The sequence below is a fragment of the Baudoinia panamericana genome, assembly GCF_000338955.1.
Source record: "Baudoinia panamericana UAMH 10762 unplaced genomic scaffold BAUCOscaffold_9, whole genome shotgun sequence".
NCBI lineage: Eukaryota > Fungi > Ascomycota > Dothideomycetes > Mycosphaerellales > Teratosphaeriaceae > Baudoinia > Baudoinia panamericana.
Genome location: NW_006911265.1, coordinates 325155 through 339491, shown reverse-complemented (window position 1 = coordinate 339491; position 14337 = coordinate 325155). Strand labels below are relative to the sequence as shown.

At 54.6% G+C, this 14337-nt stretch overlaps 8 protein-coding genes across 8 annotated transcripts; 2 read left to right on the top strand and 6 right to left on the bottom strand.

Moving 5' to 3' along the window:
• Nucleotides 1-3: 3 nt before the first annotated feature.
• Nucleotides 4-2173, bottom strand: BAUCODRAFT_35683 (glycoside hydrolase family 64 protein). The gene is made up of 3 exons (XM_007679827.1): nt 805-2173; nt 593-751; nt 4-530 (listed from the first exon to the last, which is right to left on the bottom strand). The coding sequence occupies exons 1-3, from the start codon at nt 1829-1831 to the stop codon at nt 361-363; spliced, it is 1356 nt and encodes a 451-aa protein (XP_007678017.1). The 5' UTR covers nt 1832-2173; the 3' UTR covers nt 4-360.
• A 600-nt stretch (nt 2174-2773) lies between these two features.
• BAUCODRAFT_35681 (uncharacterized protein) lies at nt 2774-5516 on the bottom strand. The gene has a single exon (XM_007679826.1). The coding sequence runs from the start codon at nt 5269-5271 to the stop codon at nt 2914-2916; it is 2358 nt and encodes a 785-aa protein (XP_007678016.1). The 5' UTR covers nt 5272-5516; the 3' UTR covers nt 2774-2913.
• A 124-nt stretch (nt 5517-5640) lies between these two features.
• Nucleotides 5641-7855, top strand: BAUCODRAFT_35680 (uncharacterized protein). The gene is made up of 4 exons (XM_007679825.1): nt 5641-5727; nt 5781-5834; nt 5887-7361; nt 7413-7855. Exons 1-4 carry the CDS (start codon nt 5700-5702, stop codon nt 7728-7730), a joined length of 1875 nt encoding a protein of 624 aa, XP_007678015.1. The 5' UTR covers nt 5641-5699; the 3' UTR covers nt 7731-7855.
• Nucleotides 7856-7874: 19 nt separating this feature from the next.
• BAUCODRAFT_124086 (uncharacterized protein) lies at nt 7875-10112 on the top strand (the record flags this gene model as incomplete). Its single annotated transcript, XM_007680137.1, has 2 exons — nt 7875-8025; nt 8152-10112. 2 exons carry the CDS (start codon nt 7875-7877, stop codon nt 10110-10112), a joined length of 2112 nt encoding a protein of 703 aa, XP_007678327.1.
• Nucleotides 10113-10143: 31 nt separating this feature from the next.
• Nucleotides 10144-10625, bottom strand: BAUCODRAFT_549016 (uncharacterized protein). Its single transcript, XM_007680136.1, has one exon. The coding sequence runs from the start codon at nt 10460-10462 to the stop codon at nt 10175-10177; it is 288 nt and encodes a 95-aa protein (XP_007678326.1). The 5' UTR covers nt 10463-10625; the 3' UTR covers nt 10144-10174.
• BAUCODRAFT_549015 (uncharacterized protein) lies at nt 10626-11604 on the bottom strand. The gene is made up of 2 exons (XM_007680135.1): nt 10942-11604; nt 10626-10886 (listed from the first exon to the last, which is right to left on the bottom strand). Exons 1-2 carry the CDS (start codon nt 11309-11311, stop codon nt 10789-10791), a joined length of 468 nt encoding a protein of 155 aa, XP_007678325.1. The 5' UTR covers nt 11312-11604; the 3' UTR covers nt 10626-10788.
• Nucleotides 11605-11897: 293 nt separating this feature from the next.
• BAUCODRAFT_124085 (uncharacterized protein) lies at nt 11898-12581 on the bottom strand (the record flags this gene model as incomplete). Its single annotated transcript, XM_007680134.1, has 3 exons — nt 11898-11933; nt 11970-12470; nt 12546-12581. 3 exons carry the CDS (start codon nt 12579-12581, stop codon nt 11898-11900), a joined length of 573 nt encoding a protein of 190 aa, XP_007678324.1.
• A 572-nt stretch (nt 12582-13153) lies between these two features.
• On the bottom strand, nt 13154-14227 carry BAUCODRAFT_73861 (uncharacterized protein; the record flags this gene model as incomplete). Its single annotated transcript, XM_007680016.1, has 2 exons — nt 13154-13428; nt 13879-14227. The coding sequence occupies 2 exons, from the start codon at nt 14225-14227 to the stop codon at nt 13154-13156; spliced, it is 624 nt and encodes a 207-aa protein (XP_007678206.1).
• Between the last annotated feature and the right edge of the window lie 110 nt (nt 14228-14337).

Here is a 14337-nt window from a genome sequence, read left to right as displayed (position 1 = left end):
ATGGTTCGATGCTCGGCGGCATAATTTTCCGGAAGCCTGCTACTTCCCCTTTGGGAGAAAAAGAGGGTCTCATGCCCGAGCCTTGATAGTTTCGGAAACCCGGACAAGGAGCAAAAGTCAGCGTAAGCTTGCGTGGTCTCAGTTGCGCGAATCTATGTTGGAGCGGAAGACTATGACCACTTGAACACGCCTTGATCCTCAACGTTGACCTTGGGCCGTCATCTTCCAACGACGCTACGTCGATTGTCCTCCTACACCGCAAGCGCAATGCTCGCTGTCATACCGTCCGTTGCCCACGCGACTTCAAGACGCTGCCAGCCATCGTCGACAGTGAAAACAGCGGCGCCACAGAATGTACGCTTAGCTTGTGCTTGGTCCGCCAACGGTAACCGTGAGCACCTGCGGGCTCGCATCAGCGACGACACCGCTCTGGTTCACGTCGTCACTCGGGTTCACGTCGTCGTAGGCAAAAGCATAGCCTTTCCCATCAATAGAATGCATGTGGACGTGATGAGAGTAGTGGTTCGTAGCTATAGCGGCGCAATCAGCCATGAACGGCAGTACGACGCCAGAGCTGGCGCAGATTACTCACGTGTGCCTTGGTAGTAGTCTGCCGATGATAGACCAGGTTGAACACTACCACCTTCCAAAGTCAAGGTAGATCTATCGAAGGCGGCGCAGAGGCGAGGGACGACTGCATAATGTACAGCGTTGTCGCCATCCAAGATCGCGAAGGGTCCGGAATTACAGCCTGCGTACTGTCAGTGTTTGCTCGTAACAGCTTTCGAAGCATTGTTGACCTACCGAAGATATCACTGGCAGTAGGCTTAGCATAGCCTCTGTTGTCCCCAGCGCAAGTCAGGAGGTCGTTCTGCACCGTGCATTGAACCTCTCCTGCCGCGGCTTGCGTGTCGATCGTCAACGGGCTGTTTTCGTACTGCGCCCAAACAGCGTCGATGTATTCGCTGAAGTACTCATTGAAAGCAGTTGGATTCGTGGATAGGAAATCGCCTGGAGCGATGACGCGGAGCGGGTTGTCGTTCTCGTCAACCTGGCATAGGTCGTCCCAAGCTTGGCCGTCTTGCGCCGTCTGTGCCGCAAGAGCCGCGCAGATTACCGAGACAGCATCTGATTGTAACCCTAGAGCAGTCTGAGTGCTGCCATCTTCGGACAGAAGTGACATCCCAAGCACTAGGCCGACAAAGTCGACATAAGAGATGTTCGCATAGAGGCCACCCTCTTCCGTATTGGTAAGCTCAACAAAGCCCCAATTCACCGCTGCGCTAGGATCGGAGGGGTTAACGGCGGACGGCTCGACAAGAGATGGTCCGTTCGACGCGCCGGAGTAGACGGTGAAAAACTGCAGTTCGCCGACGGCAAACCAGACTCTTGCAGCGCTTATATAGTCAGGCAGGATCACGTTTGTGGTGCTTCCCTGCGGCCCAAGTGGAATCGCTATGTTCGCATTGATCGGTTGCGGCGTGCCTTGGCTGGGATCCGCAGTTGGGTAGTACCACTGCCCGTTAGGCTGAAGCATCACGAGCTCGTTATTACTGCTGAGACCGGTGACATAGGCGTTGACGCTTCCGTCAAGGTTGTTAATGAGAGCAAGTGGTAGCTGTCCGTTCGTAGAGACGTCTCGAACTGCCTTGATGCGACTCGGGCCTGTCGAAGACGTCGCAGGTGCTGGCTTTGTTGCGTTAACAGTGTTATTGCTTGTGATCACAATATCATGAACGCCGCCTGGGTGCACCTTTACCACCGGAGCGGCCAGCGATCCGGTTGTAAGGGTGAGAGCGAAGAGCGCAGCTAGTCGGATAAAGCCGCGCATTTTGTTCGTTGACGAGGAATATCCAGTGAACGCCTATAGTGGGATGATGGTAGAGACAGTGCTGCAACGAAATGAGCGACTCGGGTCAATGAAAACACAAAGAGAGTGGATCGCGCAGCAATCAGTAGGGACAGACAAAACCTGAAAAGCGTGAGAGTATGTTGATGCTGCGGCGGAATGTACAGGGAGGGCTCCTTATACAGCGTCTGAGCGCCCTGTATTTGGGCCTCATGGTGACCTTGATGCATGAGACAAGAATGCCATAGACGAGTCTCAGGGACTGCAAGTGGAGACGATGCCGATGTTTCATCACAGTGAGTGGAGAGCCTCCGTCGTCAAGACATACTCGATACCATGAGGGTAGTGTCGTGATTGGGAGGATGGAAAGAGGCTCATGAAGCCAAATCTCGGCGGAAGGGGCGTTGGTGGAGCCCTGATGGGAGTGGGAGGTGGAAGCCGGCGGCTCGTGAAGCTTGTATGCAGCGAGCGAGGAATAATTGTCGGCCGAGAACATTAAACGACCTTAGCCGAGCACATTTTGAATGCTAGCTGCTGAACTCGAGCGCGTAACGAACAGCTATTCATGCCGCGGCTGGAGAGCCGCCTCCTGAGGTCAGTCTTTTGGCCAGGCAAGAATGCCAACGCTAATGGAGATTCAATTATCCACCAGCTCACTGGAGGTCTGTCGCTCCCTCAATGCTTGAAGAGGGAGAGCTTACGTATGTGCTCCAGCGAATCCTGTTCACGAGTGCATGATAAGACCTTCTAGGCTAGTGGTGAGGATGAAGTGAAGCGCAGGAGAGTGCCGAATTGCTCGTTGATTGGTCAGTCGCGCAATTTCGCGCCACAAACCCGGACGGCGCCGAAAGTTAATGCCAATGCATCAAACCTCGAGAAATACAGCGCAGAACGATAGACAGGAAAACACTCCGGCACCCAGGAAGGTCTTCAGCACAATACAGATTGAGTGATCATCTTCGCTACGGCATGGAGGAGTGGAGAGAACCATTTGCTCAGTCCGGAGGCTCGACAACACCTCGCTGCCAAGTTGGCACGCCCAGCACGCCCAGCGGCAAATACGTTCAGCACAAGCGAAGCACTTGCGTCTTCCACTCCGCGTTAGCTATATCAAGGGCTATATGTTGTCGGCGTGTCGCATCGGCTCTGTCATCAGACGGATCGTAGCTGCTGCCTCCCAGGTCCCGCTTGAAAGTCACCATTTGCTGTCGCCGAAGGAAGTCTTCGATAGCGAGAAGGAACCCACTCATCTCCACTGTCAGTTGGCAAAGCCGCCTCCATTTACTGCAATCGGGATCACAGCTTTCGAGAAGCAAGCATTCTAGTTGAGTACCTGGCTCCTTATACAGCTTACTATTCCAAGTCAACAGCTTTAACAGCGCATACTCCGGCTGTTCTCCCCCTTCAAGGTCTTGGTGATGTTGGTACACTTCGGACGCCCTATCGTTGTCGAGCAATACCTGCTGGCGCACATATTGATGGAGGTTAGGGTGCTGATATCCAGCTAGACAAGGGCGGAAGATATCAGGAATTGGTAGGACAGGGCCTTTAATGTCCAGGTAGCCGTGGTCCAGCAGGCCAAAGCGGTCCAGAAAGCGAGGCTTCAGGTCCACTCGAAGAACTCTTGCGAGAGGTGTATGCTGGCCTAGCTGACCACGCTCATTAAAACATCTCACAGGGCTCCGAACAGATGCCCATGACCACGAAGGTGCCACGTACTCAGTTGCACGGATACCAGCTGGCCAATCATCAACCAGATAATTTGAGTTCGGCAGATAGCCGTCCGCTTGGATGCCATTCGCATTAATGAGTTGGCTCGTGCGCCAGGCAAGCGAAGGCAACAGGTCGCTCCACCAGAAGCCCGCGCAGTACGTGTCACCGGTGGCACGCTGCAATTCAGCTGCAAGCCCAGATAGCGCAGGTAAATGGTCTCTTGAGTGTGTTAATTGTCTGTCGGAGAATCTTTCGATAATGAGCCGCCAGTAGAGATCATAAGAGGCGTACAGATCACGGTAGATGAGGAGTTTACGGTGAGTCTCAAACAGGCCGAATGGAGTGTAGAGCTGAAAGCGAGGTAACCCCAGAGCCGCTGCGAGCCAGCGCATGGTAGAGAAGATGACGCCTTGGCTCTGCCGGATGTCAAGCATGCTTCGCTTGAGCAAGTAGTATTCTGTGCTCTGTGGCAGCATGGCCAGCCTTCCCGCCTCGTCTTTGTAGCCTTCAGCGCATTCGAAAGATATTTGCTGCTCACCAAAGCTCAGCGTTCTGGGCGCAAGCAGTCGCTCTTGTAGGGTCCACCCACGCGAGAAGATGGTAGTACTCGTGAGCTGTGTCTCCGATATATCGTAGATGGGGCGCATCTGCACGCTCTGTACTTCGGCCGACGACGATCGCCACTCAAGCTCGACGTACGGTTTCGAGCTTACGCGTGGCCGCAAGAATCCGTCACCGGCCCTGGAAGCAGACGCTGCCTCAATAGTTACCGCAGCCCCGCGATAGACCTGGCTCATCCGTCCGGCTTCCGCTGCCCAATCCTGCGCAGAATTTTGGATAATGCACATTGCATCAATCCAAAGGTATCGAAGGCCTAATATGCGGGTAGTAATTACTGCATCCTTAAGTGTTCCCGGAAGTTGTGGTAGTGCGAGGCCAGCGTAGAAATTCTCTAACGTTCCTTTGCCGTTATGATCATCCTCCGTAAGGATCAAAGTCGGCTCTGTACCCCAAACATAAGACAACGCGGCGTACTTGCCTGAGTGCGTTTGACCATTAATCAAGTAGACCTTGTCTGGCTCGTGGCTCACATCCAAGACCCTGGTGGGTAGATGTTGCGAAGGCGGCACCTGATTGCACAGTGCGTGACTATGCGTACAATCAGAAAGCCAGGCCTGCGCCTGCTCAATGCAAGGCGTTTCAAGCGGACTAGATGCCTGGACGCGGCCGAAGAGCTCTCGCTGTTCGCTAGGCTCGCGACCAGGCGTCTCGCATACCTCGAAGTAGGCAAGGCGTCTGCCAACGGGCTCCTCTCCTGTGTCGGTATCTTCCATCGGTGAGTACTGCGTCACAATAACGTGCGGGGCTCGAGAAACCCCTAGCTCCCAGTCATCGATATCTAGATACACAGGCTGCGTACTTACCCCAGACGATAGCTCTTCGTCTGTGATCTCCTTGCCTTCGCGCAACCGTAAGAATTGTGTGCAGATAGCCTTGCAGAAGTCGCACCAATTGGCCGACTCCTTCAGTACCCGGAGATTGGCGTGCAGTTGATAGAATCTAAACACACCGTCCCGGCGTCGGCGAGAGCGATCGCTGAGCGGCGGTGCCCAATGTGTGGGTGAACCTGGTGACGCTTTCGCAGCCGCCATGAACAGGGCACGGATATCCAACCCAGCACATGATGGACAGAGCCTGGTAGGCGACATCTCGTGCACATTCAGTGGGTATACCGTCCCTTCAACGCGAGTAGGCGTTAGTGATACATGTAGTTGAGGCCTGGCCAGGAGGGCAGCAGGAGTGTGCTGTGTCCTTCATTGATGTGCTTCCACATGCTCTATCAGACTTGCCTGTTAAGACACACAGAACCTACAGCAGTGAACACGATCCCATGCCCGGGAGCTAATCCGCAACCTCAGGCGAGATCGACCTGTCACCAGGGGTTCACCAGTTGAGGTTAGGGTTGGTTCATCAGAGAACGTGGAGCTTCCAGCTATGGTTCTACACCAAGCACGGCTTTCTCCGTGCGGCAGCGACCGGCGCGCGGAAAGCTTATTCGCCAGTGGTAACCTTGCCATAGCTACCTCGCGGTAGGATGGCAGGACATGTAGCTGTTAGCGGAAATCCTTGGGGTACAATGGACGAAGGAGGATCGCCATGGGACGGTAACAAGGTACACTTACCTGCTAAAAGTGCACGTGCTGACATAGTCTCCCAGACGTGCCATCAGCGTCCACGCCCGTCAAGGCAGCAGAGGATGAGGCGCCAAATGGTCAGCTTGGTACATCCGCGAAGCAGCGCACGAGGTATTGACGGGTATCTAGAAGAGAATTCACCAATAAAGCCATCCCAAGAACAATCAACACCCGCCGGTGTCAAGCCAGCGCCCTCAAAGTCACGGACACCGCGGCGATATGGCAACCTCACGCAATCTACCACCCTTGAGTCGCTGGACGACTCGATGGGCCCGCTCGGACCCTTAGGTGTCGAGTCATCAGACGAGCCACCTGCACCAACACCACCGGTAAAAGAAATAGCATCTAGAACTCGCGCCTCATCCCGACCTACTCCGGGAGCAGCATCTTTACACCTGCCAGACACAGCAGATTCGGAAGCATCTCTCAATGGCAGCGCTCGAGCTGCACCGGCAGTACAGCGGCCATACCAGCACCAACAACAACAACAACAGCCACCATCTCTACCCGTTGAGCAAGCCTCCAAACCCACCTTCTCCATTACCGTGGGCGATCCGCACACCGTTGGCAATGCAGCCAACAGCCACACTGTCTACTCCGTCATCACTCGTACCACCTCTAAAGCGTACAACACGCCTAGCTTTACCGTCACTCGTCGCTACCGAGACTTTCTTTGGCTGTATGAACGATTGCACGATAACAGTCCGGGCGTTGTCGTGCCGCCTCCTCCGGAAAAGCAAGCGGTGGGAAGATTCGATCCGCAATTTGTTGAGAGCAGGCGGATGGCATTGGAAAGAATGCTCAACAAGATTGCAGCGCATCCCGTGTTGCAGCATGACGGAGACCTTAAGACTTTCCTCGAAAGTGAAAGCTTCAATGTGGACATTAAGCACAGAGACCGCGGCAGGGATCCTCTGCTGGCATCAGAGCAGAAAGGTGGCTTCATGAGCGGTCTCGGCATGTCCGGCGGAGCAGGAGGCAAGTTCATTGAACACGATGACTGGTTCCATGATCGACGCATTTATCTGGACGCATTGGAAACCCAGCTTAAAGCTCTGCAAAAGTCTACGGACGCCGTGGTCGGCCAGCGAAAAGGCCTGGCGGAAGCATGCGGTGATTTTTCAGTGTCATTGCATGGTCTTGCAGCTGTGGAGCTGTCTCCGTCACTATCTGGACCGCTGGATGCACTGGGCGATCTCCAACTCCGTGTCCGTGAGTTATACACGCGCCAGGCCATGCAGGACATGCTCACCCTTGGCATCGTGATCGACGAGTACATTCGGCTCATCGGCAGCATCAAGAAGGCTTTCGAGCAGCGGCAGAAGTCATTCCACTCTTGGCATAGCGCAGAAGGGCGGCTGCAAGATATCAGGAAGCAACAAGAAAAGCTGCTGCGAGCAGGCCGATCGCAGCAAGACCGGATCCAGCAGATGCAAGCTGATGTTGCGGAGGCCGAGAGAAAGGTCCATAGTCAACGGCTTCTGTTTGAGGACATGGGACGCTTAATGAGAGCAGAGTTGGAGAGATTCGAAAGGGAGAAAGTTGAAGACTTCAAAAGTGGCGTGGAGACTTTCTTGGAGAGTGCGGTTGAGGCGCAGAAAGAGGTACGGCTCTCCTCGTGCTCGATATAGACATTGATTACTGACTGGGTACAGCTTATTGAACTGTGGGAAACGTATCTGTACCAGCTCGACATGGACGAAGACGGACCGCCCGTTATGCCTGCGGGCATTCGTGCGAACCCAGATCCGAACGCTGACGAGCACATGCGCCAAGACGCTGCTAAGGCGCAGCTTGACGATGAACAACCGACTGAGGCCACTGCGGCTGTTGGTGACGGCGAGCACGATGAGAGTGCTGACGAGCCGAGACTGTCCGGCACGACGGCTAGAGAGAGTGAGGACGGAGGGGAAGTCGGCATCGGCGACCAGCCTAGAGCGGCAGGTTTGCATGGAGCGGAGGTAGAGGAGTAGGTTGTGAAGATCATGCTGTGTATTTTCATCTTAGCCGGCTTGTACAGAAGCATTGGCGCTCGCTTTGTGCTTGACCCTGCCATTCAGTATAAGAGTCAAGCGAAGATATGGCTGCTCAATTCCTCTGCACCTTTCTTATTCAGCATGTGTAAGCGCAGTCTGTGGCGTTGGAGTTGCTTGGCTCACTTGGCGGCATTGGGAGCTGCCATCTTCCTCCATCCCACCGTCTTCGTTGCTCAGTATGCCGCTCATTCGGGCAAACTTCTTCACGGATTCCAATTCGCATGCGGTGGACGTACGAGCCTATCAGGCGTGGAACCCAGGATGACCACGCCAAATCTCCCCGACCCAGAGAAAGCCGTAGCGGCCTCCGGCCTAACCTTTGCGGAAGGCACGCAGACACCACAGCATCCAAGACCAGGCCATCCTCCCCGACACTATGGCGAGCGCGCGAGGGAGAAGCTTCGTCACTTCCTACATCCAACCGGCAAGAGAATACATGTAGCAACAGATCCAGAGGAAGCGCAGCGATTACGACTTAACCTCTCCCGGCTGCATCATGAGGACGAGTTTGATGTCTACATCTCGGGCACCCCAGAGCATTTGGAAGCCGTGCGACAGGCGCGGGAGCATCATGAAGGTAGGCGAGCAGAGTTGATGCAGCAGCATGCAGAGGTGTATGAGCGCTTCCGTGACGTGCATAATGAGCTTGACCTTCTGAGCAATGAGCTCGAGAGGGTGACGACCCATGGTGTCAGCCTTGAAGCGCATTTCGATCGGTTCGGCTATAGTGCACGCATTCGGAGCTACGAGGACGAAGATGAAGTACCAGATGTCAACAGTGGCATCTCCACGCCTAGATCCAGGTCACGGAGCGGAGACGGTGCAAGTGAGAAGCGAGGTAGCCTGGCAAGTGGTGCTGAGAGCAGTCAAGCAACGTCTCTCAAGCTCCTCAAAAGACCCATTCTCCGACAATACTTCCATAAAGGCATCTTATGGCGCGCCTCAAGATCGGAGGAGGTGCAGTCTTTCGAACTCTTCGTCGATCTGCTCTACGTCGGTATCCTCCAGATCAACGGCGATGCAGCTTCGGAAGACCCAACAGGTCTGTCCCTACTTCGCTTCGTTATTACCTTTACCCTCAGTTACAAAATCTGGAACGACATGGCGCAGATTATATCCTGGTTCGAGACGGACGACATCGTGCAACGCTTTAGCATCGTGTTTCTGCTTGTCTGCCTTTTCGGCTACACGACGAACATAACCCAGGCATTCGTCACCACCTACCCGACTCTTATAGGCTTCTATTTGTGCTCTCGCCTTTTCAATGCGAGCTACCTACTGATCATCTGTTTTGTCATACCCACAATCAAACCAGTCATGCTGTATCACGTCCTCAGTACCGTCGTTGGGGCCGCACTCTGGATTGGCAGCATCTACGTCTCCTGGCCGAATCAGCTCATCGTCATTTGGATGGCTCTCTTGGTTGACCTTACAGGCGCAGCCTGGTACCTTTTCACCAAGGTGCTCTGCGAGCGTGTGTCCGGTAGTCTCGGCGCTTGGTTTGAGAAAACATTCCAGTTCTGGCCCGCTGTAAATATCGAGCACCGCACTGAGCGCATGAACGCGTTCGTTACCTTGGTCTTCGGCTACACCGTCGTAGCCCTACTTTACCAGAGCACCGTCAACGGCATTGATGCCTTCTTTGGTAAAGCTGTGCTGGGACTCATTCAAGCATTCTGCTTCAATTGGTTGTACTTCGAAGTCGACGGTTCGAACCTGCATACTCACGCCATCCGTAGAGCAAAGTCAAGCGCAATGCTCTGGTCCTTCGCGCACCTGCCTTTCATTATGGCTTTCGTGCTGGGAGGCAGCGCGCTTAGTAGGCTGGTCGTAGCCACTGATACCACGCACGCTAATGTTGAAGACCTCACGGAGACCTACCAAGTCCGCTCCGAGCACGAAATCCGTGTGGGCACGCGCTGGTTCTACTGCGCCGGTTTCGCTCTTGCACTAGCTTGCATGGGCCTGATCTCTCTGGCTCACGTTCACAAGGAGATCTCAGGCTTGCGCTTAAAGAAACGGTACAGGCTCGCATGGCGGTTCTGCATTGCTATCGTGCTAATCCTACTACCACTGGCTGAGGACTTGGACTCTATCGAGCTGGTTGGCACGGTCACTGCTTTGATTGTGTTTGCACTAGGCACGGAACTTTGGGCGGCAAGTAGCTGTCAGGAGAAGTGGTGCGAGCGGTCACGGCCCTGTCAGTATGTGGGCAGGTGTGGCAAGGGGAAGTTGCACGCCGTGCTAATGGAGGGGAAGAATGTGGATGTCAGTCAGTTGGCTAGTGGGAACAACAGCCAGGATGGGCTGTTTGCTTGAGTCATAGCTCTCTCATCACAGTCTTGGATGTGTACTATTGTCTTCTCAATGTCAATGCCAACTCAGAAGCCTTTAGCGCAGCAAGAACCCCTCGTACTGCAGTACAACTTCTCGTTGGTACGGGCCCACAGCCCGCGTGTCTGCCACAAAAGCCCATTCCGAACGGACACCCTTCCCATGTCAAGCCGTCCATTGCTGCATAGGCCTGCCGTTAAGTGCGACCTCATTGGTTCTGAAGTCGGCACAAAGGAAGCTCCCGCGCAGATGACTTTCAGACGGTGTTTGTATGGGCAGCCGCTTAGACCTCTACCGGGATTTCTGCCTCCGATATAATATATCTGGAATGCCATCAAACGAGAATATGCCTACAACTCAGCCAATCTCTGCGCTCGCCCGAGCCATCTCCTGCCGTCCGAAGATGTGCTCGGCCAGATGCTCGAGCTCAGTCGCGCCGCCAGGCTGATTCAGCACGGTCCTCATGTGTTTCACGCCGCGCATAAAGCAGACGACAGCGCCAGACTGACCTCCCGTCCCGTTAATCGCGCCGCGCGTAGCTTGGTGGTATTGCGCGAGGCACGTCTCGACGATCGCTGGACCAAATAGAGCAAAGGCGGCGTTGGTGATCGCGTTACCGTAGTGCGCACCGTGGGCGCCGTCCGATCCGTGTGTCACGATCTCACCAGCTTGAACAAGCATCCCGCAAGTCTGCTGGAGGTCGTTCAGGTTGGCAGGCTGTGGGACAAGATGCGTGAACGAAAATGTGTAATTGCTCTCCTGTGAATGGAACGTTAGCTGGTGGATTGCAAACAGTGGATCTGAAGCCATTCACCCACCCTCACACGCCTCCGACGAAGACCCCAGATCAACCCAACTTGCTGTTGAACAGTCGTCTGCAGTCGTGTGACGTCTTCATTTAGCTGCTGAACATCATTGTTGTCTTGCGCAGTCTGGCTCTGCATCTGGTCGATTTGCTGGTGCAGCTGGCCATTTAACGTATTCACCTGAGTTACCTGATTGGCCAAACGGCCGATCTGCGTGCGTAAGTGACCGTTATGCTGGTCAAGGCGGGTGTTGGTTGCCTCCAGCTGACGGGCATGCTCGTTGGCCCAATCAACCTGGACAATCAGCTGAGCAATTTGCTCGTCAAGCTGGTTGATGGTCTGCGTGGCTCGCCGGGGGTTGAGATTGTTGAGATTCATCTCTGCGCCGGTGAAGCTATGTGGCTTCTCTGACTTATATAGTACCGGTGGAAACGTGGTAATATATCCTATAAGACAAGAGCTTCGTTGAAGAGGCCGGAGATGGTACACTTGTAATGATGTTGTTGATGCAGGATACGAGCGAACTGTTCAAGAGCGCAGCACCGGTTTATGAAGGGGCGACCACATGCGAGCAAACGGCCGGCTTTGGTTGTAAACCTTGGTTCATTGTTGACGTGAATGCACGTTTGGCGACTCAGAGAGTCATTATGTAATCGTTGTTGCGGTGGTTCTGTGTGTACCTTCTTCAAGCGGCGCAAGTCGGCATCAGGTAGTGTATGACCAGATGGACAACACTTAACGGACATCGAAAGCGGCAGGCCAACGTATTGACTGCCCGGCCTTCCATGCGCAAACGGGTTGATTGATAGCAGTCAAAGCAAGCCGTTAGTGGGGGCAGTTTGCCAGGCAGTACCTCACCGCACTCATCAAGTGCAGGCGGCCAATCAACGACCAAGCGCAGTGATCGTAAGGATCCAGCAAAGAATGTCTTTGCATATTGCGGACAGCAAGCGGTAAAAGGCCATCACATCATGAACTTCGGCCTTCCTTTCCTCAAACCCTCCTCCTCCAGAGGCTTCTGCTCCTCTACAGCCACCGGACTCGCTTCCCTCTCCCTCTGCCTCTTACGCTCCTCATCCCTTTGCCTCCTCTCCTCCGCCTTCTTGAGCTTCCTCTCCTCCAGCTTTCTCCTGCTTTCAGCCACCTGATCAGTCTCCGCAACCTCCCTCATGACCTCCTCCCACTCCGCTTCCTTCTCCGGGTCGCCCGTTCCCAATTCCTTCTTAACATCCACATCCTCCCCGTTCTGCACTCTCTTCAGCACTTCCCGCAGTAACTCCAGCTTCGCATCAGTCTTGCGGGAGAAGTTGGCCATGTCGTTTCTCAAAGCGATTAGATTAATGGCGTTGGAGCCTACAAGGATAGCGAGGAGGATGAAGGTTGTCGCTGGATTCCATCTTCGTCGCTCCTTAGGTGCTGGAGGAGAAGTAGGGTCTGTATCTGCGGGCTCGCGGGAGCGGCGGAAAGCTTTTGGGATCAGAGACGTCCAGAAGGATGGGGTTGCGACACGTGGTACACGGGAGTCGGTGCGGACGTCCTCGAAGCGGAGACGGGTGGAGTTGGTGAGGTGCCTTCGATCAGCCTGTTGAAGGCGTAGACACGATGTACATACAGCCTGGAGAGTTTTTGCGGCTCTTGAGGGCGCCATTGTTTTTGCAGTGAAGTTTAGAGAGTGGGCTTGATCTAGGTCCGCGTAGCGGAAGCGGAAGTTGAAGTTCGCGCCGGGGATACCTCGGCGAAACTGCGCTCCCAGTCGCAGACGGCAGCATATATATATGTACAGTGTGTGCTGTATGCCGCAAGGCTCTCAACGCACAATCCACTTGTGGAGTTACCAGAGTCTTCCGTCACCTCTCGCCGTCCACCTCGCTTGAGCTCAGTCTTCCGACTTGCGCCGTGCAGTCTCTCCTGATCACCGGCTGAGACCATTGTTTCCAATGCGGGCATGGTAGCTTGGCGCAGCCTGGCCCCTTCCATGTCGGTGAAGTTCACAAGCCAGCTTTGGCCTCACCAATCCCTATCCTGCAGCTTACTGGAAGCCACCTTCTCGTTAGGTAAGCGGGCACTAGCCAAGCGCGCAGCGATCAACCGATGGGAGTCTCGCGGTGCGTAACACTCCAATCACAAGCTCGAGACTGTGATGATCGATGGTTGGATGGGCGATGTCATACTCCAGATTGTCTTCTTGAGTCGGTCATCTTTCGTTCTCTCCTGTCCACGCTACCATATCCGACACAACGGCATCCCCCCAATCTGCCTCTCTACGCACTCTCTCGCATCCATGATACCCTTATCCGTGGTCACCGCCAGGATCTCACCGATCCTTGTTATCGGTTTCACCTGCCCAGCAGCCCTTCCTCTCACCAACCGTCCTAAGTCCCGCGAATCCAGCCATATCCGCTTAGTGGGCTTGCTCACCATCTGCGCTTTTCGTAACACAGGCATACCGTCCCAATACTTCAATCCCAACCATAAGCGCCTCGATGCGCGATTTGCTTGCGTTACGAGACCTTCCGACTCGAAATCATCCGGGTCCCGGTAGGCGGGAGGTAGCAATGTGATGGGTTGGTTGGCAATCTCCAGGCCCATGGCTGAGATTGTGAGACCGTCGCGCTCGATATGTCGTGGTGTCGCGAAGCGGGCAGGTCCTGCAAAGTAGGCGAGTGTGTTCTTATCGAAGCCTTCCCGGCGCATGTGCTGTCGTATGCGCTGCTCTAGCAGCGCACCTCTACTGAGCTCATCCTCGCTGAGACCTTCGCGCTCGAATTGACTGCGTAATGCAGCCACAGTGTCGTTGACATTGTAGCGTTGGAGAATAGCGGTTGCTTGAGGGTCGAAGCCTTCCTCTTGCAGTTGCTCTTCGCTCTTACCGCCATGATCGAGGATGAAGTCGATTGCCTTCCTATCCCAGCCGTCCGCCTCTAATTGCGCTTTGCTGAGCTCACGGTGCTCTAATGCGAACTGTATCGCTTCTTCGCCGAAGCCTTCCCGCCGCAACTGCTCCTCCGTTTGTCCCTTGTACACTACATCGTACAGCGCTGCTTCAGGTGAGCGTGGACTGCGATCTCGATGCGGTGCGGCGGTAATGCTGTGGTTGTCAGGTGTGGCTGCTGGAAAGCAGGAGGCTGGTGGTGAAGGCCCGCCCAGCTTGACTTGAGACAAGAACCCCTGCTTGTGCAGTAGCAGTGCTAAAGAGAGGTGTAGCTTGGTGTACGGTATTGAAGTGAGGCCGAGTCGAGCCAGCGATGCATTTTGCAGATGCGAGCAGACATGGGCCAGATTAACGAGGGACATTGGTGGTTGCTAAAGGCCTCGGAGGCCGGTAAGAATGTGCGCAGTTTCTGGTGAAGGGAATCGATCCTCGACACTTTCAGCGCTGCTTGTTCCAAACGCTTAGAAAGCAG

Bases quoted from the DNA above. Each gene is read 5' to 3' on its own strand.
- BAUCODRAFT_35683 (XM_007679827.1), bottom strand. From the start codon at position 1,831: ATGCGCGGCTTTATCCGACTAGCTGCGCTCTTCGCTCTCACCCTTACA. The intron at 752-804 runs GTAGGTCAACAA...GACAGTACGCAG, and splicing joins TACTGCCAGTGATATCTTCG to GCTGTAATTCCGGACCCTTC. The intron at 531-592 runs GTGAGTAATCTG...GCGCCGCTATAG, and splicing joins AGACTACTACCAAGGCACAC to CTACGAACCACTACTCTCAT.
- BAUCODRAFT_35680 (XM_007679825.1), top strand. From the start codon at position 5,700: ATGGACGAAGGAGGATCGCCATGGGACG. The intron at 5,728-5,780 runs GTAACAAGGTAC...ATAGTCTCCCAG, and splicing joins AGGAGGATCGCCATGGGACG to ACGTGCCATCAGCGTCCACG. The intron at 5,835-5,886 runs GTCAGCTTGGTA...ACGGGTATCTAG, and splicing joins AGAGGATGAGGCGCCAAATG to AAGAGAATTCACCAATAAAG.
- BAUCODRAFT_549016 (XM_007680136.1), bottom strand. From the start codon at position 10,462: ATGGCATTCCAGATATATTATATCGGAGGCAGAAATCCCGGTAGAGGT.
- BAUCODRAFT_35681 (XM_007679826.1), bottom strand. From the start codon at position 5,271: ATGTCGCCTACCAGGCTCTGTCCATCATGTGCTGGGTTGGATATCCGT.
- BAUCODRAFT_549015 (XM_007680135.1), bottom strand. From the start codon at position 11,311: ATGAATCTCAACAATCTCAACCCCCGGCGAGCCACGCAGACCATCAAC. The intron at 10,887-10,941 runs GTGAATGGCTTC...TTCCATTCACAG, and splicing joins TCGGAGGCGTGTGAGGGTGG to GAGAGCAATTACACATTTTC.